The sequence below is a fragment of the Chelonia mydas genome, chromosome 3 (assembly GCF_015237465.2).
Source record: "Chelonia mydas isolate rCheMyd1 chromosome 3, rCheMyd1.pri.v2, whole genome shotgun sequence".
NCBI classification, from domain to species: Eukaryota; Metazoa; Chordata; order Testudines; family Cheloniidae; genus Chelonia; species Chelonia mydas.
The window spans coordinates 63,165,946-63,191,956 of record NC_057851.1 but is presented as its reverse complement, the minus strand read 5'-3'; the positions used below and the strand labels follow the sequence as shown (position 1 = coordinate 63,191,956).

The 26,011-nt window shown below is 39.0% G+C and overlaps 1 protein-coding gene across 14 annotated transcripts in view; it reads left to right on the top strand.

The window, feature by feature from the left end:
- The window catches only part of CEP162 (centrosomal protein 162), an 89,322-nt gene that overhangs the window by 23,873 nt on the left and 39,438 nt on the right, over positions 1-26,011 (top strand). For 10 of the 14 annotated variants that reach the window (XR_005224627.2, XR_005224626.2, XM_037894419.2 and 7 more), the window contains 11 exons: positions 1,646-1,761; positions 3,581-3,608; positions 6,153-6,272; positions 7,139-7,333; positions 12,490-12,571; positions 12,961-13,249; positions 13,762-14,029; positions 16,652-16,800; positions 19,613-19,840; positions 21,521-21,658; positions 23,895-24,007. Coding sequence is in view for 12 of the 14 variants with exons in the window: in XM_037894419.2 (XP_037750347.1) it covers positions 1,646-1,761; positions 3,581-3,608; positions 6,153-6,272; positions 7,139-7,333; positions 12,490-12,571; positions 12,961-13,249; positions 13,762-14,029; positions 16,652-16,800; positions 19,613-19,840; positions 21,521-21,658; positions 23,895-24,007 (1,726 nt within the window). In the remaining 2 variants the exon portion in view is untranslated. The remainder of the gene's footprint in view (positions 1-1,645; positions 1,762-3,580; positions 3,609-6,152; positions 6,273-7,138; positions 7,334-12,489; positions 12,572-12,960; positions 13,250-13,761; positions 14,030-16,651; positions 16,801-19,612; positions 19,841-21,520; positions 21,659-23,894; positions 24,008-26,011) is intronic. The other 4 variants (XM_043542613.1, XM_037894411.2, XM_043542611.1 and 1 more) reach the window with 2 other exon arrangements.

Here is a 26,011-nt window from a genome sequence, read left to right as displayed (position 1 = left end):
AGTCTTATCTTCACAAATAATACATGTAAAATTTCTTGTTTAATTTGTGGAGTGTCTTCTTTTGGGCATTATTTTATACCCAACAGTGTAAACTAAGAATAGAGAAAATTCTATAAAACTGCTGAATAATTAACAAAAGGTGAAGTTCTAATTATAGAAGTGCTAATTATAGAAGCTACTGAAGTCATCAGAAAAATGCATGTTGGAATATCAGAGTAGAGCAGGATCTCCACAATTCCAATGGACCATGCTTTGAAGACCTGGAAAGGAAAAAATACAATTTAAAACTCTTTTGTTTGTCCCCTACTCCATATTTCTTTGAGAAAGTGAGCCAGAAAATTTGAGGCTCCTCTCCTTTTGCATATTCCAAATAGACAAGATAGTATAGCAACATCACTGAAAGGGTAGTGGGGGTATTATGGGAACCAGGTGTTCTTTCATCTGGCTTTTTTTCACATCAGTATTCATCCCAATGCATGCAACCTGTTTTTATTTGAAAGTCAAGGTGATTTTCTTGTTGACTGTACTAATAAGGGCTTGGGATCTGCCTTTTTATAACTTTACAAGACCTCTGTAAGGTGATTCCCAGATCAGCCTCCTCAGGTGATCAGAACCTCCCAGGTAGCTTAGTCTCCAGGCGACAGTTCTGCTGGGCAAGAGCTTGCCTATTGTCTAGGATGCTTAGAGGCAGATCCCAGTTTAAGGACGCTCTGTTGTCAGCCCTGTATCACTCCCACTTGAAATTTCAGTCCAACATGGTAGTAAAAGAACAAAAGAGAAGGAAAAGGGCTGCACAATCAAAATGAAATTAGCAGCTTGGTAAAGTCACATTCAGAGAGTTCATAATCTCACACCAAATTCATAAATTGTAGATTTCCCAAATTGACACACTGCCCCTCTCTACTTTTCCCTTTCACTGTGCTGCTGCTCCTCCCTCTCCCCTTACTTATAGCTCTTTCTTGGTTTATCCATTTCATTCCATCCCGGCCTCTTAATCTATTATACTAAAAGGGCAAATTCCTTTTTTGAGACAGAACAAATTAATTGGTTAGCTGAACTGTCCAGAAATCCATTCTGGAAAGTTTGAATTTAATAAACGTAACTCTTATTAAATTTAAGTAAAATGTGTATTTGCAAACCTTAAATAACTAAAGGAAATATTCTTTCTTTAAAATGTATGGGTGCACTGTCAGCTCAAGGTTATAATAGAAATGTTAAAACAAATTTGTAGTTTTACAAAGATAAAAGAATAGAAATTCTTATAGTAACAGTTTAGTTTCTATGTAGTTATTGTAGTGTGTATATATAGACTATAATTATAGTCTTATAATTTCTTATAGTGAAACTCGTATAATAACAATTGTACTACATAATCAGAAACTAAAGTATACATTTTGAATCATCAAATGTCAAACAAAAATATCATTGGGAACGGTGAAAAATCCTGTTTGTAGCAATTACACTATGTACTCATTTGAATTTGGAGGGATTATACCTGGCTTATTCTTCATGCTAACTTTTGTTACAAAATAAGCTCTGTGAGCAACACAGTATTTGTTGTTAGCAAAGTATTTTCCTGACACTGCCTGTATCCTTAAAAAAAAAAAAAAAAATCATCTTTATTCCCTGCTTAATTATACTTCAGGCAATTATAGTGAAGATTTTGAAGATGAGACCGAATCTAATTATCCTTCTAAAAATGAAGATAATGAAGTTGAGCAAACTGTCAGATCAGAAGCTGATTTAAAAATTCAAGGACAGGTATAATATTTAAATATTTAAATTGTTGAATTTTGTGGTATGAGACATTTTCTGCTATGTGTATCTGCTTTAAAGATCATAATTCTGACAAAGACCAAACTGCTAGTTTTAAAACACTTCTTAAAAATCTATTTTAAACTAATTGTCTGAGCTTCTAAACTACTTTTTTGAGTTTATAGAGATCTACAAGTACACAAATATACATGTAAAAGAACACAAGTAGCTATAGTTTTTTTAATGTACTTGCATTACATACAAGGAAGAATAGAGGTATTTGGTGTGGTATTTTTCCATGAAGAATGTACTCTTCCTGGTGGTTTGATCTTGACATATCTTCGGTACTTGCTTATTTGCATTTTGAGTTAACGATCACAGATGGTAAGTGCAGTACTTAAAAGCACTGCACGGCGCTTCAGAATGAAAGCGAGTTTTTCTCTCTTTTTTTGTGGGGAGGCCTGGGGCGGGGAGTCGGGGGTGAAAAAGGTATTGAGTTCTTCGGGAAAAGGAAAGCCTCTGACCCATAGAACTTTAGAATGAAAAGGGGAATCAAACTTTTCCTTTCCACCCCTTCTCCCAAACAGTGCATACATCTGTTGGCTAGTGATCTGCTGGATGACTTGTAAAGGGGTGGTCAGGATTATCTGTATCATCAATCATGAACCCAGTGGATCTAGCCACCTGGAATTCTGTCACTATAGGGGAATGCCGGAGTGGCATGGAGAAAGTGCAGTAGCTCTATACCTGCTCCCAGCTGCCTTTGGCATAGAAGGCAGGCCAGAGTGGCTGTATGCTCTGGCTATTTCTGAGTGCTGCAACAGCTTTTTTGGGATCACTTGGCATAGGTTAGATCAGTTCTGAGAATGCTCTAACTTTCACCAGAGGCCAAACCATCCGAGGATCACCCTCAAAATCCAGGGGCCAAAAATGTGGTTTAAAGTCTCATTTTCCTACCCTTTGGGTCTAAGAATTTCCTACCCTTTGGGCCAGTGTGTTTTATGTAAGCAAAACAGTGAGACCAAGAGGTAAGCCTTCAATGCAAAATTAAAGACAATAAGTCTTTTGTAAGGATATTTTGTGTGGTATCCATGTACTGTACCACATCTGTAGAAAATGCGATAAACGTATTTTCAGATACTTCTGGTTCCTTAAGACTGAAAAGCAAAACACTGGTCCATAAAATGATTCTTAAATCTGAGCAGAGTTCTTTTAAAAATTCAATGCAACATAGTTGAGGTAAACTTTATTTAGTAGGGCATACCATGTATGTGAGTACAGCTTATCTACGTTACATTCTGTTGTCTAGAACAGCTCACATTCATCTCCAGTTGATGACCCTCAAATTTCTGTAGCTTGTTTTGAAAACAAGTATTAGTTGAAATGCTAGTGCTAATAAATGCAAAACCACAAACAAACAGTACCTCCGCCCATGTTCATACCACTTTAAGGCTTCAAACTTGAAGGCAAAGCAGTTAGGAAATGAAAAATGAATACTGTAATAAGGACACTAACTTGGTATTTTCTGATTTTCTTGTGTTGTAATTTGCAATAACAGCATTTTGCTAATGTAATTTTTAGCATCTAGTTCCACCTCACCCTTAAGGGGGAAGCAGAGTAAAAGAATGGGGAAGATGTATGGTCCCAGTTCATCTATTGGTATCATAACTTCATAGTGCTCCAAGCAGTTGCACAGCTTAAACTCGTACTATAAAAGTTTGCTTTAGTTCATGTACAGTTCAATATTTAATCTCTTTAAATATAAACTTATTTTGTTTTTTCAAATTCACAAAGTAACTATCCTTCACTGTTTCAATTGTTTTAGGATGAAAAGACTGGCATGCTGGCTAAAGGTAAAAATTTAAATTTGCAGTAGCGTGAAAATATTTGTAAAATATATAGCAAGTAAATCTGTTTTATTTCTGAATGTGAATTTACTGCTCCCTAATCATGGACTGAAGTAATTAAGAATGATCCATATGTCTTAATTTTTAAATAGGCCTCAACACAGTCTCTAATTTTGCACCAAAAATTCAATTTCCACGTTTTCACACCTGCAAGCTTAGGGCCAGATCCTGCAGTGAGCTCAATGCAGGCACTGCAGTCCTCGCAGGTGGAGCTCATAGAACTGGGGCCTTAGTAGCCATGTTTCAGAATCATGCCCAGAGTGTTGAAATGTAGAGGTTGATCCAGTGGATATAGTGTACTTAGATTTTCAGAAGGCTTTTGACAAGGTCACTCACCAAAGACTTTTAAGCAAGGTAAGCTATCATTGGTTAAGAGCAAGGGTCCTCTCATGAATCCGTAACTGGTTAAAAGATAAGAAACGAAGGATAGGAATAAATGGTCCAGCCTTCAGAATGGAGGTTGGTAAATAGTGGTGTCCTCCAGGGGTTTGTACTGGTACCAGTACTATTCAACATACACATAAATGATCTGGAAGAAGGGGTAAACAGTGAGGTAGCAAAATTTGCAGATGATACAAAACTACTCAGGATAGTTAAGTCCCAGGTAGACTGTGAAGCGCTATAAAAGGATCTCACAAAACTGAGTGACTGGGCAACAAAATGGGAGATGAAATTCAGTGTTGATAAATGCAAAGTAATGCACACTGGAAAACATAATCCCAACTATACATATAACTAAATCCCCACTTCTGGAGAAAAGGATATTTTATTACTGGTCACTTCTATAGCGTTCCCCCTCACCAGAATGAAGAAGAGAATCTGCAGTCTGCTTACCTACCTGTCTGGGAGTGAGGTGATCATGAGGTGCACAAGAAGTCTTTCAGAAATTAACAGAATGTTTTTCCTATTCTCACTTGTCTCCTCCCTCCAAAAAGGGAGGTTTAAATAATTCAGAAATTGCTAAATGGGTTTTATTTTGGCAATTAAAAATAAAATAAAACCGTGCTGATTTTTGGAGAGTCCTTTAGAGTAGAGGCAAGATTTGGTGTGTCTGCAGAACGTGTGGGGTCTAACAAATTAATTGTCTTTAGCCAGTTCATAAGTGCAGAGGAATGTTGTTGCTGCGGCCACACTGTCAAGGTTGCTAAGCTGTTACAGCTGCTCAGTGCTTCTGTTCTTGGAGCTTCAGTGTTACCAGCATGAGCAGAAAGCTCAGCCAGCTAATTCAGCGGACCTTGATGTTACTTGTAGAGAGAGACCACAGGCAAGGTTCAGTGACTAAGGCACTCGGCCAGGTTTATTGCCCTCTAGGCACGTCCTAACGACTCTCTTAACTTGCACAAGTACATTAATGCATGAGTGCCCCATGGCAAGGAGTGGCTCAGACAGCAGCGGGAATTTCTGTTGTCCCCTCGGCCGCACAAAGGATTAAGGCGAGGTACCCCGACATTTATAGACTGAGACAAACAACTGGGATAAACAACTTACATACCACCTTACGTGTTTCATGACATCTGTTTGTTGCCTCCCGTTGTACCTTACTCCAGATGTGTTGGACAAAACACCCCTATTAATTATTCTGTGAAACTATTTTATCTTGTGCTAGGTTGGGATGTATTTGTATTAACTTCCTGGAATATATTTACATAGTTACTTGAGAACTCTGGGTGTTTTTGTACCATCCTCTCTAGTCAGGAATGTGCTTATTTGGTTAGCCAATATCTAGTGTATTAGTTATTTTGCCAAGACCAAGCCTACTGTGGTTCACAGCCTTTAGTTCACACTGTTAGTTGTGCGTAGGGCTCAAGCAAGACCTACACCACTAACAAAATACCTGCTGGTGAATTAACAAAATATTAACTACTCTGACAGTCTGTTTTATGTTCAAGTATGCTAATCCTGAATTTGAAGGGATAAATGGTAAAGGCCTATCAATAACAAAAACCAAGTGAGGGCTTAATTCATGAGGGTTAACTAAAGGGCTCACTCATGAGTCTATCTGTGCAGTGTAGTATAAGGATGTGTACACCCATTTGACTATTCACATTGCCTGTCATAGCATGGTGGGGAAATAGCAATTGCTAAGCCACTACTTCCTCTCCCATGCTGGTGGGTAGGCAGGAATGGGGTGTGGATTGAGCCTTAGCACCTCTTGTCTAGTGTGCCAGCCAGCACAACTGAGCTGGTTTGGAGCAGAGTGGACAGGGAAGCTGCACTGGGAAAAAAGCTGGAGTAGCTTGCTTCCCACAAGGAGCAAGAGGGAAGCAGAGACTGAATTGTGACTGTGTCACAGTTCAAGACCTGCTCTGCTGCTGGTGGAAGTGCAACTAGGAATTGACCCATACGCATGACGGATCACAAGGTGCCAATCTGTTCCTAACTGGTTAAAATTGTATTCTGCATCCACTGGGCCAGGATGGAGAAGGTGAAATATCACATCAGTGACAGTGTTCCCTAAAGTCCCAGGTTTATCTTTTTGTATCCTTTTAGTTGTGTTGCTTGATTCACAAGACTCCACCATGGAAACCCAAAAGGTCATTGAACAGCAAGATGCAGCAGTGACTGAACATCAGACATCTGAAGTCACTAAGGATGAAATAAGTGGAACTGGTAAGGCTGCTTTGTCTTTGTTTTGTTTGTTTGTTTTAATTTAGACTGTATTTTAGCTGGAGACCTGATGGCTCCAGAGGATTGGATAGAGGAAAGAAGGAAATTCTATGTTGCCTATGCAAATCAAGCCCTGGTTGGTAATGACCAAAATCTTGAGGAAAGAAATGCTTTTTCTTTTCAGGCTTAAATTTTTTTTCATAAAGGTCTTTTCTAGACAACTGATACTTAGAATAAAAGAAAATATTTAAACTTTTCTTGATCACTGCAAGCTGCTTTCACACACACACACACACACACACACACACACACACACATACACACACACTTTAGCAATTGAATTTCATTTAGAAGTCAGAAATAGACGTTCACAGCATCTAAAATTTTAATTATATTCAGAATTCTAATGGGAGAGAGAAGTCAAAACAATGAGAAAATATATAACTCCATGAAGACTTACAATACACTTATTTCATCATAGCCACACTGTATTTAATCTAACAAAATATACTTCTCATTTGTGAGAGTTTTAGTAGTGAAAATATTTATAAAAATAGAAACACCTATAATTGCAGAGAAAAGACTGTAGAGAAGAGCAAGTATTATTTAATAAACACTTTCATAGTTAAAATGAAGTTTGCTGTTTTCAGCAATAGTTGCTCCCTGTAAATTTTGAAATTGAGTCGAGAGAGGATAAGTAAATTGTTGGATTTTTTTTCTTTTTCTCATTACTTTGTCACAATGCTGTTACATTTATCTGTTAATAGATCATGCTAGTGACTGAAACTTGTTCTTCCAGTGTGTTGAGTTTACTTATTGTTTCTCTAATGAATTTCCAGTTCCCTGCATCTTGATTTGTTAATTTCCAGCAGGTATTTCGTATGGACAAACTAACAGTGATATTGAAGCATTACAGCAGGCCTATTGTCATATTGATCAGTCTCTAGGAGACACTGATGAGCAAAGAATTAATCTTAGTACGATGGAAAATGCAGAGTGCCCAGTCCAAGAGGCTTCACAAAACAACGAAGACTGTGCAAAAAACATCTCAACTACTGAATCAGGTAGATACTGTACATGGAAGCAGAGTTGTGATTTCCCATCTATTGCCGTTCCCTAGTTGACAATACTACGTTATGGAAATGATACATTCAAACTCTATGGATAGAACTAGTACAGAGAGCAGCTATTTGCCATTTCATTTAGGTTAAAAAGAGCTGTGGTTTCTGGTAACGTGGATTGTATTGCTCCTGCTCAACTAATCTTGAATATATTATCTTTCTATAATTCCTGTCTTGTTCAAATTATGTAAAATCAGTGTATGTTTTGGGTTATGCTCAAGTTACACCTGAGAAGTGTGTTCAAGTTACTTAAAGGAATTATTTCAAACAAAAGACCTAAAACTTAAAGCAGACAGTTCTTATTTATGCATTTACTATTGACTCCAATATTCTCTATTGCATAAAACAAATCTCTTTTTAAAAATTGAAAAAACAAAACTATAATATATCACATACACAAGTAAAATATATAAGCCTAGGGATAAAATTTTTCAGAAGAGCCTGAGTCCCATTTTCAAGAGAATCTTAGGCCTTGTCTACACTACGAAATTAGGTCGATTTTAAAGAAGTCGATTTTTAGAAACAGATTTTATAAAGTTAATTGAGTATGTCCACACTAAGCGCATTAAATCGGCGGAGTGCGTCCTCACTACCGTGGCTAGCATCGACTTACAGAGCGGTGCACTGTGGGTAGCTATCCCACAGTTCCCGCAGTCTCCGCTGCCCGTTGGAATTCTGGGTTAAGCTCCCAATGCCTGATGGGGCAAAAACATTGTTGCGGGTGGTTTTGGGTACAGGTCCCCCTCCCTCCGTGAATGCAACAGCAGACAATCGTTTCGCTCCTTTTTTCCTGGGTTACCCTTGCAGACGCCATACCACAGCAAGCATGGAGCCCGCTCAGCTCAGACAGTGCAGCAGGACTGATAGCTGTCGTACGTCTCCCGGGTGCTCCTGGCTGACCTCGGTGAGGTCGATCGGGGTGCCTGGACAGACATGACTATCCTCCTCTTAGAGCACCGAATGGGAGCCAGAGACTCCAGGTCATTCTCTTCTTTAAGTTTAGTCTCATGGAGATTCAGTCGGGCTTGGAATATCCTGCGAGCTGGAGGCTTCTGCCTCAGGCTGCTCTCCCAGCTGGCAGCACCACACGGTCGCACCTACCCCAGCCAACCCCTTGCTCCCATGGCTCATGAAGCCCGGACAGTAGTAAGGAGCAGGCTGAGCAAGTGTAGAATGGTGGTAGAATGTGCCTTTGGACTTTTAAAAGCTCGCCGGTGCTGTTTGCTGACTAGGTCAGACCTCAGTGTAATGAACATTCCCATTGTTATTGCTGCTTGCTGTGTGCTCCATAATATCTGTGAGAGTAAGGGGGAGATGTTTATGGCAGGGTGGGAGGTTGAAGCAAATCTCCTGGCGTCCGATTGTGAGCAGCCAGACAACAGGGCGATTAGAAAAGCACAGCAAGGCGCGCTGCGCATCAGAGAGGCTTTGAAAACCAGTTTCATGACTGGCCAGGCTTTGGTGTGACAGTTGTGTGTGTTCCTCCTTGTTGCAAACCCGCCTCCTTTGTTAATTTTAATTCCCTGTAAGCCAACCACACTCCCCCCCCTTTGAAATAAAGTAACTATTATTTTGAAACCATGCATTCTTTCTTAATTTAAAAAAAAAAGAGAGATAACGGACAAGGTAACCCGAGTGGGGTGAGGGAGGAGGGAAGGACAAGGCCACATGGCTTATTGTAGCCACACTAAAAATCAGACTGTTTTGAATGACAGCCCTCTGTTGCTTGGGCCATCCTCTGGAGTGGAGTGGCTGGGTGCCCAGAACCTCTGCCCTGCCGCGTTCTTGGGCATCTGGGTGAGGAGGCTATGGAACATGAGGAGGAGGGGAGGCGGTTGTACATGGATGCAGCGGGGTCTGTGCTCTTGTTGGCTTTCCTGCAGCTGCAACAGATGCTTCATCATATCTGTTTGCTCCCCCAACAGATGCTTCATCATGTCCATTTGGTCCCCCATTAGCCTCAGCATCGCATCCTTCCCCCACGCTTCACACTCACTTAATTCTTTCCTGGCCTCTACCACTGAATGCCTCCATGCATTAAGCTTTGCCCTATCAGTGCGGGAGGGCTGCATGAGCTCAGAAAACACATCATCGTGAGTGTGGTTTTTTTGCCTTCTAATCTGCGATAACCTCAGGGATGGAGATGATAGGGGGACTGCATGGTCACCTGTCCTGCTGAGTGCTGCTGAGTTCGCCATGCTGACCAAACAGGAAATGAAATTCAAAAGTTCCTGGGGCTTTTCCTGTGTACCTGGCTAGTGCATCAGAGTTCAAAGTGCTGTACAGAGCGGTCACAGTGGAGCACTCTGGGATAGCTCCTGGAGGCCAATACTGTCGATTTGTATCCGCACTACCCCAAATTCAACCCAGCAAGGTCGATTTTAGAGCTACTCCCCTCGTCGGGGAGGAGTACAGAAGTCGATTTTAAGAGCCCTCTAGGTCGATGGAATGGGGTTGGTTGTGTGGACTCAGTCATTTTTAAATTGACCTAACGTGGCTAAATTTGACCTAACCCCGTAGTATAGACCAGGCCTTAGGCTCCTAAGTAGAGCTGGCTGGGAAACCTAATTTCAGTTCTGTGAAAACTTTAGAGTTTTCGGAATTTTTTTAATCCTGACTCAGGACAAAAAGTTGTTCTCCAGAATTTTCACAGAACTGAAATCCTGCAACATTTCATTTTGGAAACACCAAAACCTGGTGTTTCTGAAACAAAATATGCTCCCAGGATTCCTGGGTGCCTCTTTGGCAGGCTGCAGGGAAGCTGGAGACCAATGAGGCCTTGGCAGTTGCAGAGTGAAATTGACGTGATTCTTATCAGTTTCACTGCTAAAAGAAAAGGAGTACTTGTGGCACCTTAGAGACTAACCAATTTATTTGAGCATAAGCTTTCGTGAGCTTACTGTAGCTCACGAAAGCTTACGCTCAAATAAATTGGTTAGTCTCTAAGGTACCACAAGTACTCCTTTTCTTTTTGCGAATACAGACTAACACGGCTGTTACTCTGAAAAGTTTCACTGCTGTCCATCACTGAATAACAGCGGTGAAACTGACCAGACCTTTTAACTTGACAAAAGTCTGGTCAGCTTCAGGGCTGCTATTCACTGAAGGGCAGCTATGGATCTAACAAAAATCATGTCAATTTCAGTCTGTGGTTTCCAGGGTCCCTGGCTTCATTGCAGCCCATATGGTGAACTGCTGGGACCTGGGAAGCCTTGGGTCCTTTCTAACATACTTGGTGGGTTGAAGCTGCAACCCTGGGAGTGACAGCTCTGAGGCTCCTGGCTGAGCTGGGTCTACCAGGGTCCCAGCTCCACTTTATCCTACCCGCAAGCCCCATCTGCTGAGAATCCAGGGATGAGATGACAGGGAACCTTCCTGGGTTCTATCAGAAGTTTGTCAAATTCAAACTGCTGCCTTGAAATATTTTGATTTCCATGTATCAGAAAATTATGACAAAAATATTTTGTTGGAATTTTTCTGACCAGCTTTTCTCCTAAGTCTGTCTTACTGACTTTCAGTGAGACTTGAGTTTCTAAGTGCTTTTAGAAAATGGGACTTAAGCTCCTGAATCACTTCGGCACTTTTGAAAATTTGACTCTAGATCTTCTCCCTGAAATCCAACCAGGGAGTGGATCTTCAGCATGCGAATCTCTACTCCCACAGGATGAGGGATGAGCCACATCAGTGGCACTGTCTCTTCTCTTCTACTCAAACTCTTAGAGAGTGCTACACCAGATCACGGTCTACAGTGGTAGAGAGGGGGAAGACTACACAGGTGATAGGAATGAGAAGGCAGGTTGCACATTCCCAGCAAGGATACTATAGTCTGATACAGTTATCTTTCCATTAAGCACCCTTCTGGTATCCTAAAGGCATCCAGGGTGAATGGAGTTCTCCAATAGCATTGTATTGCCAAGGAAGAGCTGGTGGGGGCCAGAGCTGATGTAGAGGTAAAGGATCTCCATGTGGATGGCCTCCTGCAGATCCCAGGAGATCTGTCATGTTCTTCGACAGCTCTGATTACCTTACCCAACACAGATTCAGACTTGAATGGGACAATATAGGGAAATCGACAGGAGCCAATCTTTGCAAAGACCTCCTTCCCCAACAGCTCTCTCCCATGGGTTTTACTACAGGTGGATAGGATCTGGCCTACAAAGATTCGTACTACATAAATTTCTATTTTAAGAAAAGATTGTAATTTGCTTTGTATTTGTAACGCCTTTTTTAAAGCTTAGAAACAAGATCTTCTCTACCCGCTTTTTCTGTGTGACAAACATTAACAGGCTAAGTTCTGTTCTTAGTTACACCAAAGAATTGAGGAGAGTTATTCCTAATTTACACCATTTTCCCGAGATGACCTAGTATGTCTTTTCCATCTCTATTTTCTGTCTGTGATTTCTTTTCACTACCTTAGAAGCACTGGAGATTTTGGAGAATTACACACTACTGTTTGGCAGAATTTAACTCAGTATCTCTTTTTGTTTTGCTTTTTAATGGGGTTCAAATTAACACAGCTTTCATTTATTACTGGTTTTGTATTATCCTTATCAATGTGTTCAATACAGCACTTAAAACATAGTTAGTGACTTAAGTTAAAAATGCCAATAAATATTTTATGCAATAATCAGGCAGAATTATACCATTTGGAATACCTGTGCCTAACTTAAAATAGCTGAATAACACCTGAGAGATTGTATGCAGTTTCTGGACAATGAGGGTGCTTGTAAAAACAAGACACACACACAAAAAAACCACTCAAAATTAATGATTCTGACACTTTTGTGTTAGAAGTTACTTTTATGGTTGAGACAAGTGTGGGGGTTTTTTTGTTTTTTGTTTGTTTGTTTTGCAACATCAGTGTATTATTTTATATGGTAGATATCTTGGAATCTATTTGATGCAAAGTTAAATCAGTAAGGGGCATGTTTCAGAAAGATACATGATATTTTTGCCAAATACTAAGTTATAGCATTTGATAAAATACGTTTTCTAAATCTATCACCCACTCAGAATTGTAATAATTTTTTTAAAATAACTAGTTTATTACTGTGTATTAAATATTATACTTAAAATTAATAATGTATTCCACTCCTTAGATTTGCTCACTGTAGAGGAATTAATGAAACCCATTAGAGCAGATTCATCTCATGCAAGAGGCTTTGATCTGGAGCTTGTAAGGTATTTGTTTTAGAAAATGCATGTTTTAACATCTTAATGTCCATGAATTATTTGTGAAAATCATCTTTCTGAATAACTAGGGTCATTTTTGAGCTAGGAATCTAGATTTTTATTGTGCTAGATAATTTAGTACTACTGGGTGTAGTTTGTGCTGATCTGTAAAGTGAATATGTATTCTGAGTTGGTCTGGCCACTTTTGAAAATAAGATCTATTTCCAGTAGACTTACTCCATTAGTAAACAGAGTTTAGAAGTATTGCAAGTAGCTAGTTCAAAAATGAACAGTCTTTTGACCTGGCAATGGAAATAACATTGCATTTGTGTGTCAATTTTAGAAAAAAAATTGTAAGCAAATTGCAAGTCTTGTTAAATGCACTTTTTCTTTTTTAGTCCGGTGAAACTAACAGACAGCAGAGCAGCTGAATTTGTCAGTCATTTGCCAATTAAAGAACACAAAAATGATGCAGTTCTGGAGAAGCAAAGTTTAGATTTTTTGTTTGATAAACATAGTAAAGAAGAAGAGAGTGTTTTTCTCCAGGCAACTGCAAAAGAAAGTAGTGAAGATAGTCATCAAAAAGGGACTGATAAAGAAGACCAGTTTGATAAAGAGCAGCTTGACCTTTTGAGACAAAAAATACAAGATTCTGCATTGTTGCATCAGGACAGCAAAATTAATAAGGTAAGCCATATTTAGCTATCTTTTATCTGTTTAAAAAAATAATTTTAAATCACATTTTGAAGATTATTTTTACAAACATATTTGCTAGAAATGTCTATCCATAATTTGGGGATTCCCAAGAAAACATTATTGCTATCTACTGATTAGGGTCATGACTCCAAAGCTGAATGCCAATTTCCAAGACGACCGAATAGGTCTTTTTCATCTCTACCCTGTTGTCCATTCAAGCTAATAGGCAGTTTTCCCTACTCGGTGTGATGTCGTCTTTTCACTACCTTAAAAGCACTGGAGATTTTTATAGAATTACACATTTTTCATTTGTTTGGGTTTGGATTATTCATTTTCAGCTCCATCAGGAATTTTATTCCTGTTTATTTAAGTATAACTCTTGTAACTGGCCCAGTATTCTGTTACTAGAATTATATTTAAATAAACAGGAATAGAACTGAAGTTACCTTCGGATTTTATTATAGTCTAATGTGGTTGTTACAAACTATACTTATTCTACACAGGCACATCAGTCCAGCTCCTGGAGGAACAAGGGATTGGATTCAGTGATTAATAAGCAAATAATGCACAAGAGCACTAGAAGTACAGCTCCTTTACATAAGAAGAAATCTCCCATTGGACCTCATATATTGGTTAGGAGTTCTGGATATGGTAAACCCACTTCACCCTTAAAACAACTTTCCACAACTACTGAAAAGAGAGCATCAAAAGAAGCTCTCAAAAAGCCAAGTTTGAAAGCCAAATCACCTCCAGATAAAGCAAGGCAAAAAGGTAAACTGATAGTTTTATACACATAATTTTATCTTAAATGAAGAGTTCAGAGGTTAATTTTTGTTTAATCCAGAGAGCTTTTGGTTTTGATGTTACACGCACAAAATAGTGTTAGATTTTATGTGACGTACTTTTTCCACTTCTTAAAGATGAGTCTTATAGCAGTGTTAATTTTTCCTGAAAGAATAAATCCATGTGAGATTCCCAGGATTCCTGCATGTTCCTGAGGGGTGGGCCTAGATGTCATATTTTCATATTGCAGTCAGATTGTATGATATTTACTGCATTGAACAAATGGATGCATTTTGATATCACTGACTCATGGATATCATAGTCAGTCCGAAAGTGAAATAAGAAAAATAAATGTAATCAGTTTATGCTTGAATAGGCCTACCCAGAACTCATTGTAGAAATGCTACAAAAAAAACGATTACATATTTTACATGTGGATTTCAAACCTTCCTTTACTGGGCTAGTCAAATCTTCCGTCGATTTTCACGACCTGCAAACTTTTAAGGAAAGTGCCTGCTCTTTTCAAAAACCATTGTTTTTTCATTAAAAAAACCTTTTTTATAAAAAAAACTAACACATTTTCAATTTCCTTATGAAAATTCAAAATTTTCCATAGGGAGGAAAAAACATTTTTTGACCAGCCTTTTACTCTAGTCATATGTAATTATACAAAGCCCGTGCTCCTCCACTACATTTATTTAACTATTGCTGACCAATTGAATAGAAAATAATTTTGCCTTCAAAAACACATGTATGTCTGTTATAGTTTCTACTCTAGTAAGTATAAGTATTCTCTGCAACTAAAAAATCTCCATTTCTGTTAAAATTCCTTTGGATAGTTCAACTTGTTGGAGTGATATTGTAACCTCTTTCAGTGTGGCCTGTCCTGTTCTTTATAAGCATTTTATCTTTATCCTCAGTTGTGCATTTTGGCACTTGTTAGAAAATACAAAGAAACAATTGCTTCTATTTCCCATTTATTTCCAGAATTAGTTTTTTCCTTAATGCCCATAATGTGACATTGAGGTTGCCCACTAAGAAAAAACCTGAATTCTCTGCTTCCAAGTGGCTTGTACAGCAGAGACTGAAGTACAAATAAAGACAGAATTTCAGAATTTGGTTCATTTGAACTTTGTAAAATTCCTGATCAGTTTTGGCATCTTGTGGGCACTATTTGTTATTTCTGAGGCACTACAGGCATCCACTTTGTGGATGCTCTCACATTCTCGGCACATTCGATAGCAACTAATGTGGTCTCCAGGAAGCACATGGAGCACACTGTAGGGTAAAACAGCTCATGTCTGTGTTCCCTTATTTTGAGAGGCCGACAGTTTAGGGAGCTTCTGAATAAAATGGTGACAGAGGTGGTTGGTAAGGAAAGGTATATTTATCTTCATTAAAATTTCCAGGAAAAATACCTCAGGTAGTCCTAGAAGCAAACAACTATTTCACAACCAACAGTAGCAGAGCTAAAACCTGAAAGAGACCAGCTCTTCAGAAGAGCAAAAGGCATCTGATTTGCAACATGGTCATTTACCAATATATTTTCCTGCACTATATGTAGAAACTCCTGTCATCAGCTCAGGCTTTTTTTTGGCAGGAGTGTATGTAGTCTCTCTAGTATTTCAGTAGTTACAGAAAACCCCCATGTTCTAGGCTGCCAAGCTATAAATTGTTGAATTTATACCCTAGGATGAATTTCACTGTTTATGTCCCAGGGTCAAGTTAGAAAGGCAAGGTGGGTGAGATGATATCTTTTATTGGGCCAACTTCTGTTGGTGAGAGAGACAAGCTTTTGAGCCCACACAGAGATGTAATGAAAGAGAGTTCCTCACTCAGCTTGTCTCTTTGATATCTGGGGACCAACATGGCTACACCAGCACTGCATACACCAATGTCATGTTGGCTGTTACGAATAGATGCTGAGTTTCTCAATTAAACCGTGTGTGGGGAGGGTTGTTTTGCTACAGGGTCTATTTCTAAGGTTGGTGGTGTTTCTGCTGTGACTGGTATTATGTAGTATCTTCACATATATGTGGGTTGCTTGGTTCTTTTTAAAGAAAGTTCACAAAACTTCCGATGAAGTGAGCTGTAGCTCACGAAAGCTTATGCTCAAATAAATGTGTTAATCTCTAAGGTGCCACAAGTACTCCTTTTCTTTTTGCGAATACAGACTAAGACGGCTGCTACTCTGAAACCTGAGCTAGCTTATTTGCTCTCCAATTAATGGATAATTATCCTGGTCTTTTGGTCTGCAGGGCATTCTGGTTATTACATTATACTTTTCATTGTTCTTTAAGTATAAATAAAAATTTTATAAAGGAAATGATGGCTACTCCATCTCCAGTAACATTGCACATAATTTCTTGTGGATGCTCTTGAATTAGCTGAAAAGCTTAACTATGGTGTGCTTGAATTGTGAGCCAGAAGCTTGAGGCTTAGCACTGGTGGATCATATGAATATACTTGACTTTTTGAGAGCGTATACATACATTATGTGTTGTTAACAAGTAGAAAATAAACATTTTCATTGGTTTTATAGCACAGTGCCTTCACAGTCTGTCACTCACTGAATTTTGTTCTGTTCTGCTTTTTCCTCTCAAAATGAAGAAACGTTATTTACTACTAGGATAATAAGATCTGCAATAAATGAATCAGCTTCTAAAAAGGTCAGCAATATGGTTACGTCTGGCCAGTCAGTCATTAATGCCCTTGGACTGCAGATGAAGGAAATGGATTCTTGTGTGCAGACTCAAAAAGTAAGTGTTGTATTTTAAGTTATTACTGCTCAAAACTGGAACACCCGTGATGAAGAATTTGCATACCAGTTTTGTTAAAGCTTTTTGTAATACCTTTTATAACAGGATCAATAAATGCTGAAACTTGGCATTAAGAGTTTGCTTTAATCAGATGTTGATGTTCTTCTAAAAGATATTGCTAAAGTCATATTGCCACTTTAGGTTCCCAGATCAGTCTGTTTTGGTAGTTTTATGTCAATGTTGTTGTGAAAATGATATACATTATCTAATTTCTAAACATTAATATTTCAGTACCAAACAGGTTTAATTTAAATAAAACTTTCAAATAAAACTATTATACTTAGCATGTAAGTTAGTACCTGTATTTGTCTGTCTTTGTATTAGTACTGCATATTGTGCTTCAGCATATAATAGTATGTCAACAGAAAAATGACTTGGCTAACATGGCAAAGAGTTTTTCGCCTCTTTTATTCAGGCAGGCAGTGGGCAGCTAATAAGAAAGCAAGATTTATTTATTTATTTTTGCCTTACAAGAAATTTTATGCATTTATTGGTATTTATCTCTGGATTCTTCCTGCTTTTCTGTAAGCAAGACATGGAGTAAGGCAGCTCAGGTAGCTGTGTGTGGTCGCTACCATTTTTTTGAACCTTCTATTCAGCAACCTTTTCAAGATGAATAAAGGCTCATAAGAGCCCAAAGGAAATCTTGAAAGCAAAGAGAAGAGCATAGGATGTTGCATTACCTGTCAGAGTGCTGCTCTTCCTTCTTCCCTGGCACCTCTATGCATACTGGGAGGATGAGGCAGCTTCCAATGAGTATATGGGAAGCTAGACTTAGAGCCACAACAAACAAACATTTTTAAAATATTGGCAAAAATAAATTTAAAGTGCATTTATTTTCTGAAAAGTGACTAAAAATGTCATTGTGGGGCTTCATGTTTTCATCTTGGTGATTTCCGTATTAACTTTGTTCAGTTTACATGTAAACCTTCTATTTTTATATATATATATATATAATATAGCCAGTTTTGCAGAGGTTCTGAAATTTGTGTTCACTCTTCCTTGGGAATAACTGTCAATTCAAGTGATTGCACATATCCATTCCACACTAAGTGTGGGCACACCCAGTGAACTGGAAAGAGAGATTTTTCACATAGCAGTACCGATGAGGACTGCTTGTGTGCCTTGCATCTATTTGTAATCCCAGCCAAGAGTATATAGGGTGGAGACACTCTGATTCCCCTTTAGTTCCTTCTCACTGCCTGTGTCCTGGGACTTGAACCTAGTATTACTTCTAATGGCCCACCTTGTGAGTCACTGGTTGCATTCTCCTGATTACATCACTTTCAGTCAAAGTGGCTTTCCTTGTGGCTACCATGTTGGCCAGGAGATTGGGGGATCTGCAGGCCCTCAGAGTAGGGCCTTCTACTTTGTCCTTAATTTAAAAAATTAAAAGTCACTACCAGGCCTCACCCCAAGTTTTTTAAAGATGATCTTGGACTTTCACCTTAACCAAACAATTTACTTACCAATTTTCTTCACTGAGCCACATAGTCACAAGATGAATAGAGGCTCCACACGTTAGGCATGCATAGAGCCCTTGCCTGCTGCTTCAACAGAACTAAGCCATTCTGTGCATCCCTCAGCTGTTTGTCTCCTTTGCGGACAGAATTAAGAAGCTGGCAGTTTCCTTGAAAAGAATTTCAAATTAGAGCACATCATGCATATCAGTGTGTTATGAGATTGCTGAGACCACTGCTCCTTCAAAGATTTCTGCATATTCCTCAGGAGTTCAAGCGACTTCAACAGCATTTTGGGAAAATATCCCAATTTCTGACACATGCACGTTTCTTTACCAAGTATTATGCTATTGCTGCAGCTTCTAGGGATGATACAAGCTTGGGAAGGCAGTTTCTACAGTCCCTTTTCAGGTAGAATCTGAGCTCTGCCTCCATTTCAAACTGCTTGGGAGTCACCTAGCGTGGAATGGACATGTGCAAAAACCTGAAGGAAAAACAGTGACTTATCTGTTCTGTTTTTTTCGAGATGTCCATTCCAAAACCCCACCCTCCTTCCCCTCTGCTTCAGAGTCTACCTTGTTATGGATTCAAATGCAAAGGAACTGAAAAGGGCCAGAGTGGCTCCAAGTTTTGTGTCCTGAGCCAGGAGTACATGCAGGCACAGGCACTACCTCAATGGATACCACTAGGGAAAAAAATCCCTGGCTTCAGTGCACTTGGCACACATGCCTCACATGGAATGGACATGTGCAATCATTTGAAGAGCAACAGTTACAGAATAGGTAAGTAGAATCGAACTGATTCGCTCTTAGCAGTATTAGCTCTTTAGTGCTAAGGAGAGTAAAAGTAGTTAGAAATTCATTTTTATCTCTAAAGTAAGATTATAGGATTTGTCACACATACAAGGAAAAGCTCTTTGAAGTTGGTGCCATTTTTTACCAGAAGCATAGTATAAATATTATTTTTAAATGACATTTTAACATGACTTGCTTTAAAAAAACCTAAAGACAATAATTTTGTAACTTTTATTGTATGTTTTACCTGTGAAGATCCTTCCCAACTCTTTTCTCCTGCACCCCGATATCTGCTGATATTGGGCACTTAATCTTGCTTAACTGTATTAACACTCTTTTTATATCTTCAGAGTGCTCAGTGAAATAGTTCACAGAAAGATGATGTGGTATTGGCTAACCTTAAATCTTGAATACATCTTATTGAAATGAAATGGAAATGGAAATGAAAATGATCAATGATCTCAATGCAGTGTTTCTCTGGTAATGTTTCTTCACCAGGATTCCTCACTTTTCCCTGTCAAAAACAGTGAGAGAGAGCTTTATTTGCTAAAAAGAGTCAAGGAAGCAGAGGAAACGTTGAAAGCGGCACAAGATTTAATTCAGCAGCTAAAAGACTCATTTTCACAGAAAGAGAAGGAAATGGAGAATAAGGTGGTAGAAATGAAAATGCAACATGATAAAGAGCTTTTACAGCTGAGTCAAGAAAACTATGTGCTTCAGACCAAGGTGCTGTACCACCTCCACCACAGACAAAGGGAAAGACTTGCTTCTGAAAACAACACTCAGTATTTCTTAGTTCAGTCATTCCTGCTCTGAATCAATTAACAGGAAATAAACGGGGAGGGTGGGTGCAAGGTGTACACTCACGCTATTGCTGTTCCATCTGAAACCAATCATAAAGTTGTTTGTTTTTTCCAGAGGGTAAACTGAGTTATGCTCTTCACTCACTCCTTATGGCTACCATGTTAGCCAGGAGGATGGGGGAACTGCAGGCCCTCAGAGTAGGGCCTCCTACATGTTTTTTTTTATTTTGTTGTTTTTTAAATAAGGACAAAGTTTCTACCAGGTCTCACCCCAAGTTTTTTAAAGATGGTCTTGGACTTTCACCTCAACCAATTTACTTACCAATTTTCTTCACTAAGCCACATAGTCACAAGATGAGTGGAGGCTACTACTTAGAAGCTTTGCTACTTAGGGGTTGTCTGATTCCTCTCTGGATACACGTATGCCGCATGCTTCTTTTGGCAGCATGTAGAGTACATATCCGCATAGCCCCCCTAGCGTGGGTATAAATAACAGCGTAGCTGGTGAGGCCTGGCTTAGACAAGTAAAGACATCTGAAGAGTGTGTGTATGTATGTGAATACATACTCTACCCACTCTACTTGCCTGAGCTGTCTCTGCCTGTCTACACTGTTGTTTTTAACGCCTCCAGTGGGGAAGAATTCTGACCATGAGGAGGCAGCAGGGAAAGGCTGTGCAAGCTGTCTGCTGCTGGAGTCATTCCCTGCTGCAGGGAAAAGCTCTGACAGTGGAGAGGCTTTGCCTTTCCCCCTGCTAGAGCCGTTCCTTGCCTCAGGAAAAGACTCTGGCAATGGGGAAAGGCTAGGGCTTGGGGTGGGGGAGAGGGAAAGGTTCAGCCTTTGCCTCTCCACTCCCTCCCCCACAGCAAAACTATTCCTGACTTCAGTGAAAGCCTCTGGCAGCAGGAAGCTGCTGAAGCCTTTCCCCACTACCTCTCCTCTGCCAGAGCATTTCACTGATATCTATGGCTACATGCTGCAGTGTGGATGCAGTGTGCTTTTAACTGCAGCATATGGCGGCAAGTAGTATACATATAGCTGCCACCAGTGGTGTACAGTGTATACGTATCCTGTGTTACACATTCCAGGGCAGCATTCAGATTATAAATCCTTACACTATAACTATAAATAAATGTTTAATATAATGTCAGTTTCTGGTAAAATAAAAGCAGAATTATATACACCTCCTGATGTTTTTTCTATAAAACTATGCTTAAGGCTTGGCTTTCGGGGAAAGTTACCACCAGAACTTTACCAATTCAAGTATACTGCTACAGTTATACCACATGAACACTCTTAATAAGAGTGTCCACATGGGGAGTTAGTGGTATAGTTCTGCTGGTAAGTTTCCCCATGTAGACAAGCCCTTATACTGAACAGGGCCTATTGTGCATATTACTACAATCTTGCATGTGCTTCACTTTTTCAGATAATGCTTCTATGACACCAGTATTTTTGAAGGCTCAGAGTACTCTGTTTCCGTGTGTGTGTGTTTTAATAAAAAGGAAAATAGATGCCATCTAACTTAGTGCAAAGCTTTCTCCAGAGAACTTTGTCTAACAATTGTTTTATTGACATTTTGTGTGCTTTGTATATTTTGAAAGGTAAATAGTATGGAAGAGCTGAGCAAAGAAAAGAAATGGCTTCACCTTGGGGCAACAGAGGCTGTCACCGAAGAAAAGTTAAAGCAAATCCAAAAGGAAATTCAAGATCAAGAGAACCTTCTTCACGGTTATCAGCAGGTAGAGTGATATTTTAATGTAGTGGTGTGAACTCTGATTAGCTGTAAAAACAAAAAGATCAGATAAACTATTTGTTGTTTTTGTAACATTAGGGTGGGATTTTCTAAAGCACATAAGGAAGTTAGGCTCCCATCTGCCATGGTCATTGTATCCATAGTTGAGGATAAGTGCTTCTGCGCTTCTCCACATACAAGATGCATCTGTGTTTAACTTAAAAACACTTAGTTGAATTGTTACCAAATAAAATTTTCTGGGGTTTCCTTTACTTCTTCAAAATTTCAAAAGTTGTCTTACTTGGGCCTTTTGTAAATGAAAACCTATGAATTATTAAACTCATTCTTCTGAGAATGAAACTTTCCTAGTTGAAATCCTTGACTAGTTGCTGCTATTCTACTTAAGGGAGATATCTTTTTCTAAAAAGCAGTAGAGGTGTAGCTCTGAAGGGCATGAATAAATTACACACATTTCAAAAAAGCGTATATCTCTCTAGTTTTGAGTAAGCTCTTCCCAAGTTGTATAGTGTTACCTGACATTAAAAGAATACGACCTGTGAGCTGAAAACTTTAACAAATAAAATACAGTTTGGCTAATAAAGAATCAATATTTCTGTCTCCAAAACACGTGGAAAACTAGTTTTCCCAAGAAAAACTAGGCTTGTGGAGGTAAGCTTGGCTCTGTTAGCATGCATCTGCATCATCTCTCCATCTTCTTCTCAGCCCAGAGGTACAACTTGTGTCTTTGACTGCACTGGTAGAGAAGTAGAAAACTTAGAGAACAGAGCTTGAAACTTTTGTTCTGGGATTGGGTATGACTCAGAACTAGGGCTGTTAAGCGGTTAAAAAAATTAATCATGATTAATCACTCTGTTAACAGTAATAGAATACTATTTATTTAAATATTTTTGGATGTTTTCTACATTTTCAAATATATTGATTTCAGTTACAACACAGAATACAAAATGTACAGTGCTCTCTTTATATTTATTTTTGATTACAAATATTGTAATCTGTAAAAAAACAAAAGAAATAGTATTTTTCAGTTCACCTCATACAAGTACTGTAGTGCAATCTCTTTATCATGAAAGTGCAACTTACAAATGTAGATTTTATTTTTTGTTACATAACTGCATTCAAAAACAAAACAATGTAAAATTTTAGACCCTACAAGTCCACTTAGTCCTATTTGTTGTTCAGACAATTGTTCAGACATCCAAGTTTGTTTACATTTGTAGGAGATTATGCTGCCTACTTCTTGTTTGTTATGTCACGTGAAAGTGAGAACAGGCTTTCGCATGACACTGTTGTAGCTGGTGTCATAAGATATTTATGTGCCAGATGCGTTAAAGATTCCTGTGTCCCTTCATGCTTCAACCACCATTCCAGAGGACATGCGTCCATGCTGATGACGGGTTCTGCTTGGTAATGATCCAGAGCAGTGCGGACCAGCGCATGTTCATTTTCATCATCTGAGTCAGATGCCACCAACAGAAGGTTGATTTTCTTTTTTGGTGGTTTGGGTTGTGTAGTTTCCACATCACTGTGTTGCTCTTTTAGGACTTCTGAAAGTATGCTCTCAGATTTTGTAAGGCACTTCAGATTCTTAAACCTTGGGTCGAGTGCTGTAGCTGTCTTTAGAAGTCTCACATTGGTACCTTCTTTGCCTTTTGTCAAATCTGTAGTGACAGTGTTCTTAAAACGAACAGCATATGCTGGGTCATTATCCAGGACTGCTATAAAAAGAAATATTTGGCAGAATGTGGGTAAAACAGAGCAGGAGATGTGCAATTCTCTCCGAAGGAGTTCAATTACAAATTTAATTAACTCATTTTTTAATGAGTGTTATCAGCATGGATGCTCAATACAATCCAAGGTAAATGTGTACTAAATTTAGTTTAGCATGCTGTATAAAAAAGTATTTGATATTCAGACGTGCTCTAAAAACAAATTATTATAAACATCAAAGTCTCATCCAACATAAATATGTTTGCCTATGTGTGAGTATTCAGTGATTACAATTATATGACCTATTATTGTCTATTATTTTTTATAAATTACTGTCATTTATACTTAGTCGTGTTCTATGAATGAGGTAATAGAGTATTTGCTTTATGAAATCTAAGTATTAAGAATGTGATAGAAGCAAAGTACACATGAAGATTACAGTAAAAATGCTGTTGAGCCAGATAAAATTATTATTAATAAATGAATGCGGGTTAAGTTTGTTTTTTTTGTCTTAGGAAAATGAAAGGTTATACAAGCAAATGAAAGAACTCCAGATACAAAACAAGAAAAATGAGGAACGGATGTTTAAGGAAAATCAACATTTAAAATCTGAGTTAGCGTCCTTAAGGTGAGTACGTTTAAACGTCTAGCCTTTAAAGACACGTAAATTCAGAGTTAGTTTGAAGGCTTGTGTGCTAGTCTGCACTAGTGGGATATACATTTGTCTTCACTAGTATTTTGTGCACTAACTGGCCCATGTGGACCTTGCAGTTGTGCACTTAAAATTCCCTACTGTGCATTAACATAATACTGTCTGAAACGGGACAACATTAACATGCACGAGGGAACTTCTAGTGCACACCAGGGTCCACACAGGCCAGTTAGTCTGCACTAGCTTATCACAGACTAACTCACCATGTGGACAAGCCTTCCGTAAGCAGAACCATAAGAGCAGAACTAACAAGCCTGTCAGATATCCTGTTGTTTGGTTTGTTTTGTCATAGATGGTGATAGGTGACTGGTGAGCTCCTATTCCATTGAAATTGGGAGGGGTGGAAGAAATGTCCACATTTAGTTCTTAGCCTTCCCTTTTCTGTTAGAGACCTATTGGAGTAAATAGGGCTTGTAGCTTAGATGGTTGTATTCTAAATCTCAAGATTGAATGTTTGTTCATACACAGAATGGGCCACAGAATTAAATGAAGGCCTGGGCGAGAGCATGCCTTTTGGTAGTATAATTTTATCTGCCATGTTAAAATGTTTGGTTATTATTATACATAAGTATTCTCATAAGATGAAATTCACCAAGCAGCTCAGGTCACGGAAGACCCCAGTACAGAGGAATCACCATGCTGAGGCTGTGAGTGACTGAGCAGTGGTTATATAGGGGGAATCTCCCCCTCTGTAAAACTGGGATCTGTGTCTGTAACAGCATAGAGGGTGAGCAAACATGCAAATCCAGTATTTACAAATCTTTGTATAGGAGCTCACAGCTGAGCTTAATTCGTGGGGAGTAGATTCTATCCCCAGACTTGCATGTGGTTTTCCTAAGCAAAGGTTGCTTATTTGGAGTTTATGGGTCCTTCTACGCTGCCAAAAAAATCCACGTCAGCAAGTCTACGAGTCCAGGTCTACAGACATGGGTTCATGCTGCAGCGGTACCAATAACTGTGTAGGCATTCATGCTTCAGTTGGAGCTCAGGCTCTGAAACTTGGGAGGAGGGGTGGATTTCAGAACCTGAGCTCCAACCCAGGTGGGAACATCTATATGGCTTTATTTAGTATGAGCCCAAGTCTGTAGACCTGGGCTCTGAGACTCTCCACTGCAGTGGTGTTTTGTTTTGTTTTTTTAATTGCAATGTAGACATAGTGGCTTGTGCAGGAAAGGGGGTAGATATCACCTTTACTGATTTTGATCAAATAATGACTTGTTGTCTTCTTTTGTTTTATCTAAAATCTTTGCAATTATCATTGTGACTGGTGCCTGGGATGGGCCACACTGAGAATGCCACAGTCAGGGCAGACTGCAAAAAATAGGCCAGACGGTCCCCCCAAAACTAGTGGTTTATTCTATAGTTAGATTCACCAAGCCAGTAACAAAAGAACTTCTGCAGTTCCACACCTAATTATCCAGAAGCCAAACATAGTCCCCTTTAGGCATTCCAGCCCTTGGCTCCCATCCAGTCAATCCAATCTAATATAGTGAGAGGTTATTGAAACCCCATTTCACCATATGTGAAGTTCTTCCTAATCCCAATGGATGAGAGACATATCCCAGGTCAGTATGAATCTCAGATCTTACCCAAATATCATGCTGTCGCCAATCCTTAGTAAACTAACTAAAGGCTTATTAATAAAAGAAAAGAGAGTTATAAATAGTTAATAAATCATATACATACAAATGATTGCCAAGTCCTTATATCAGGTTTTCAGCAGTGATGGAATAGACTGCTGGCATGTAAAGTCTCTCTCTGGTAACTCCCAAAAGATTGGAAGGTCCTCAGTCCATAGTTCAAAATGCTCCTTTTAGTTGTAAATCCACAGTCCAGAGAATTAAAGCAGGAAAGAGGCAACACAGGGATATATCAGAGGTCTTTTATTTGTTTTGCCATGTGCATGGAAGTCCCAAACAA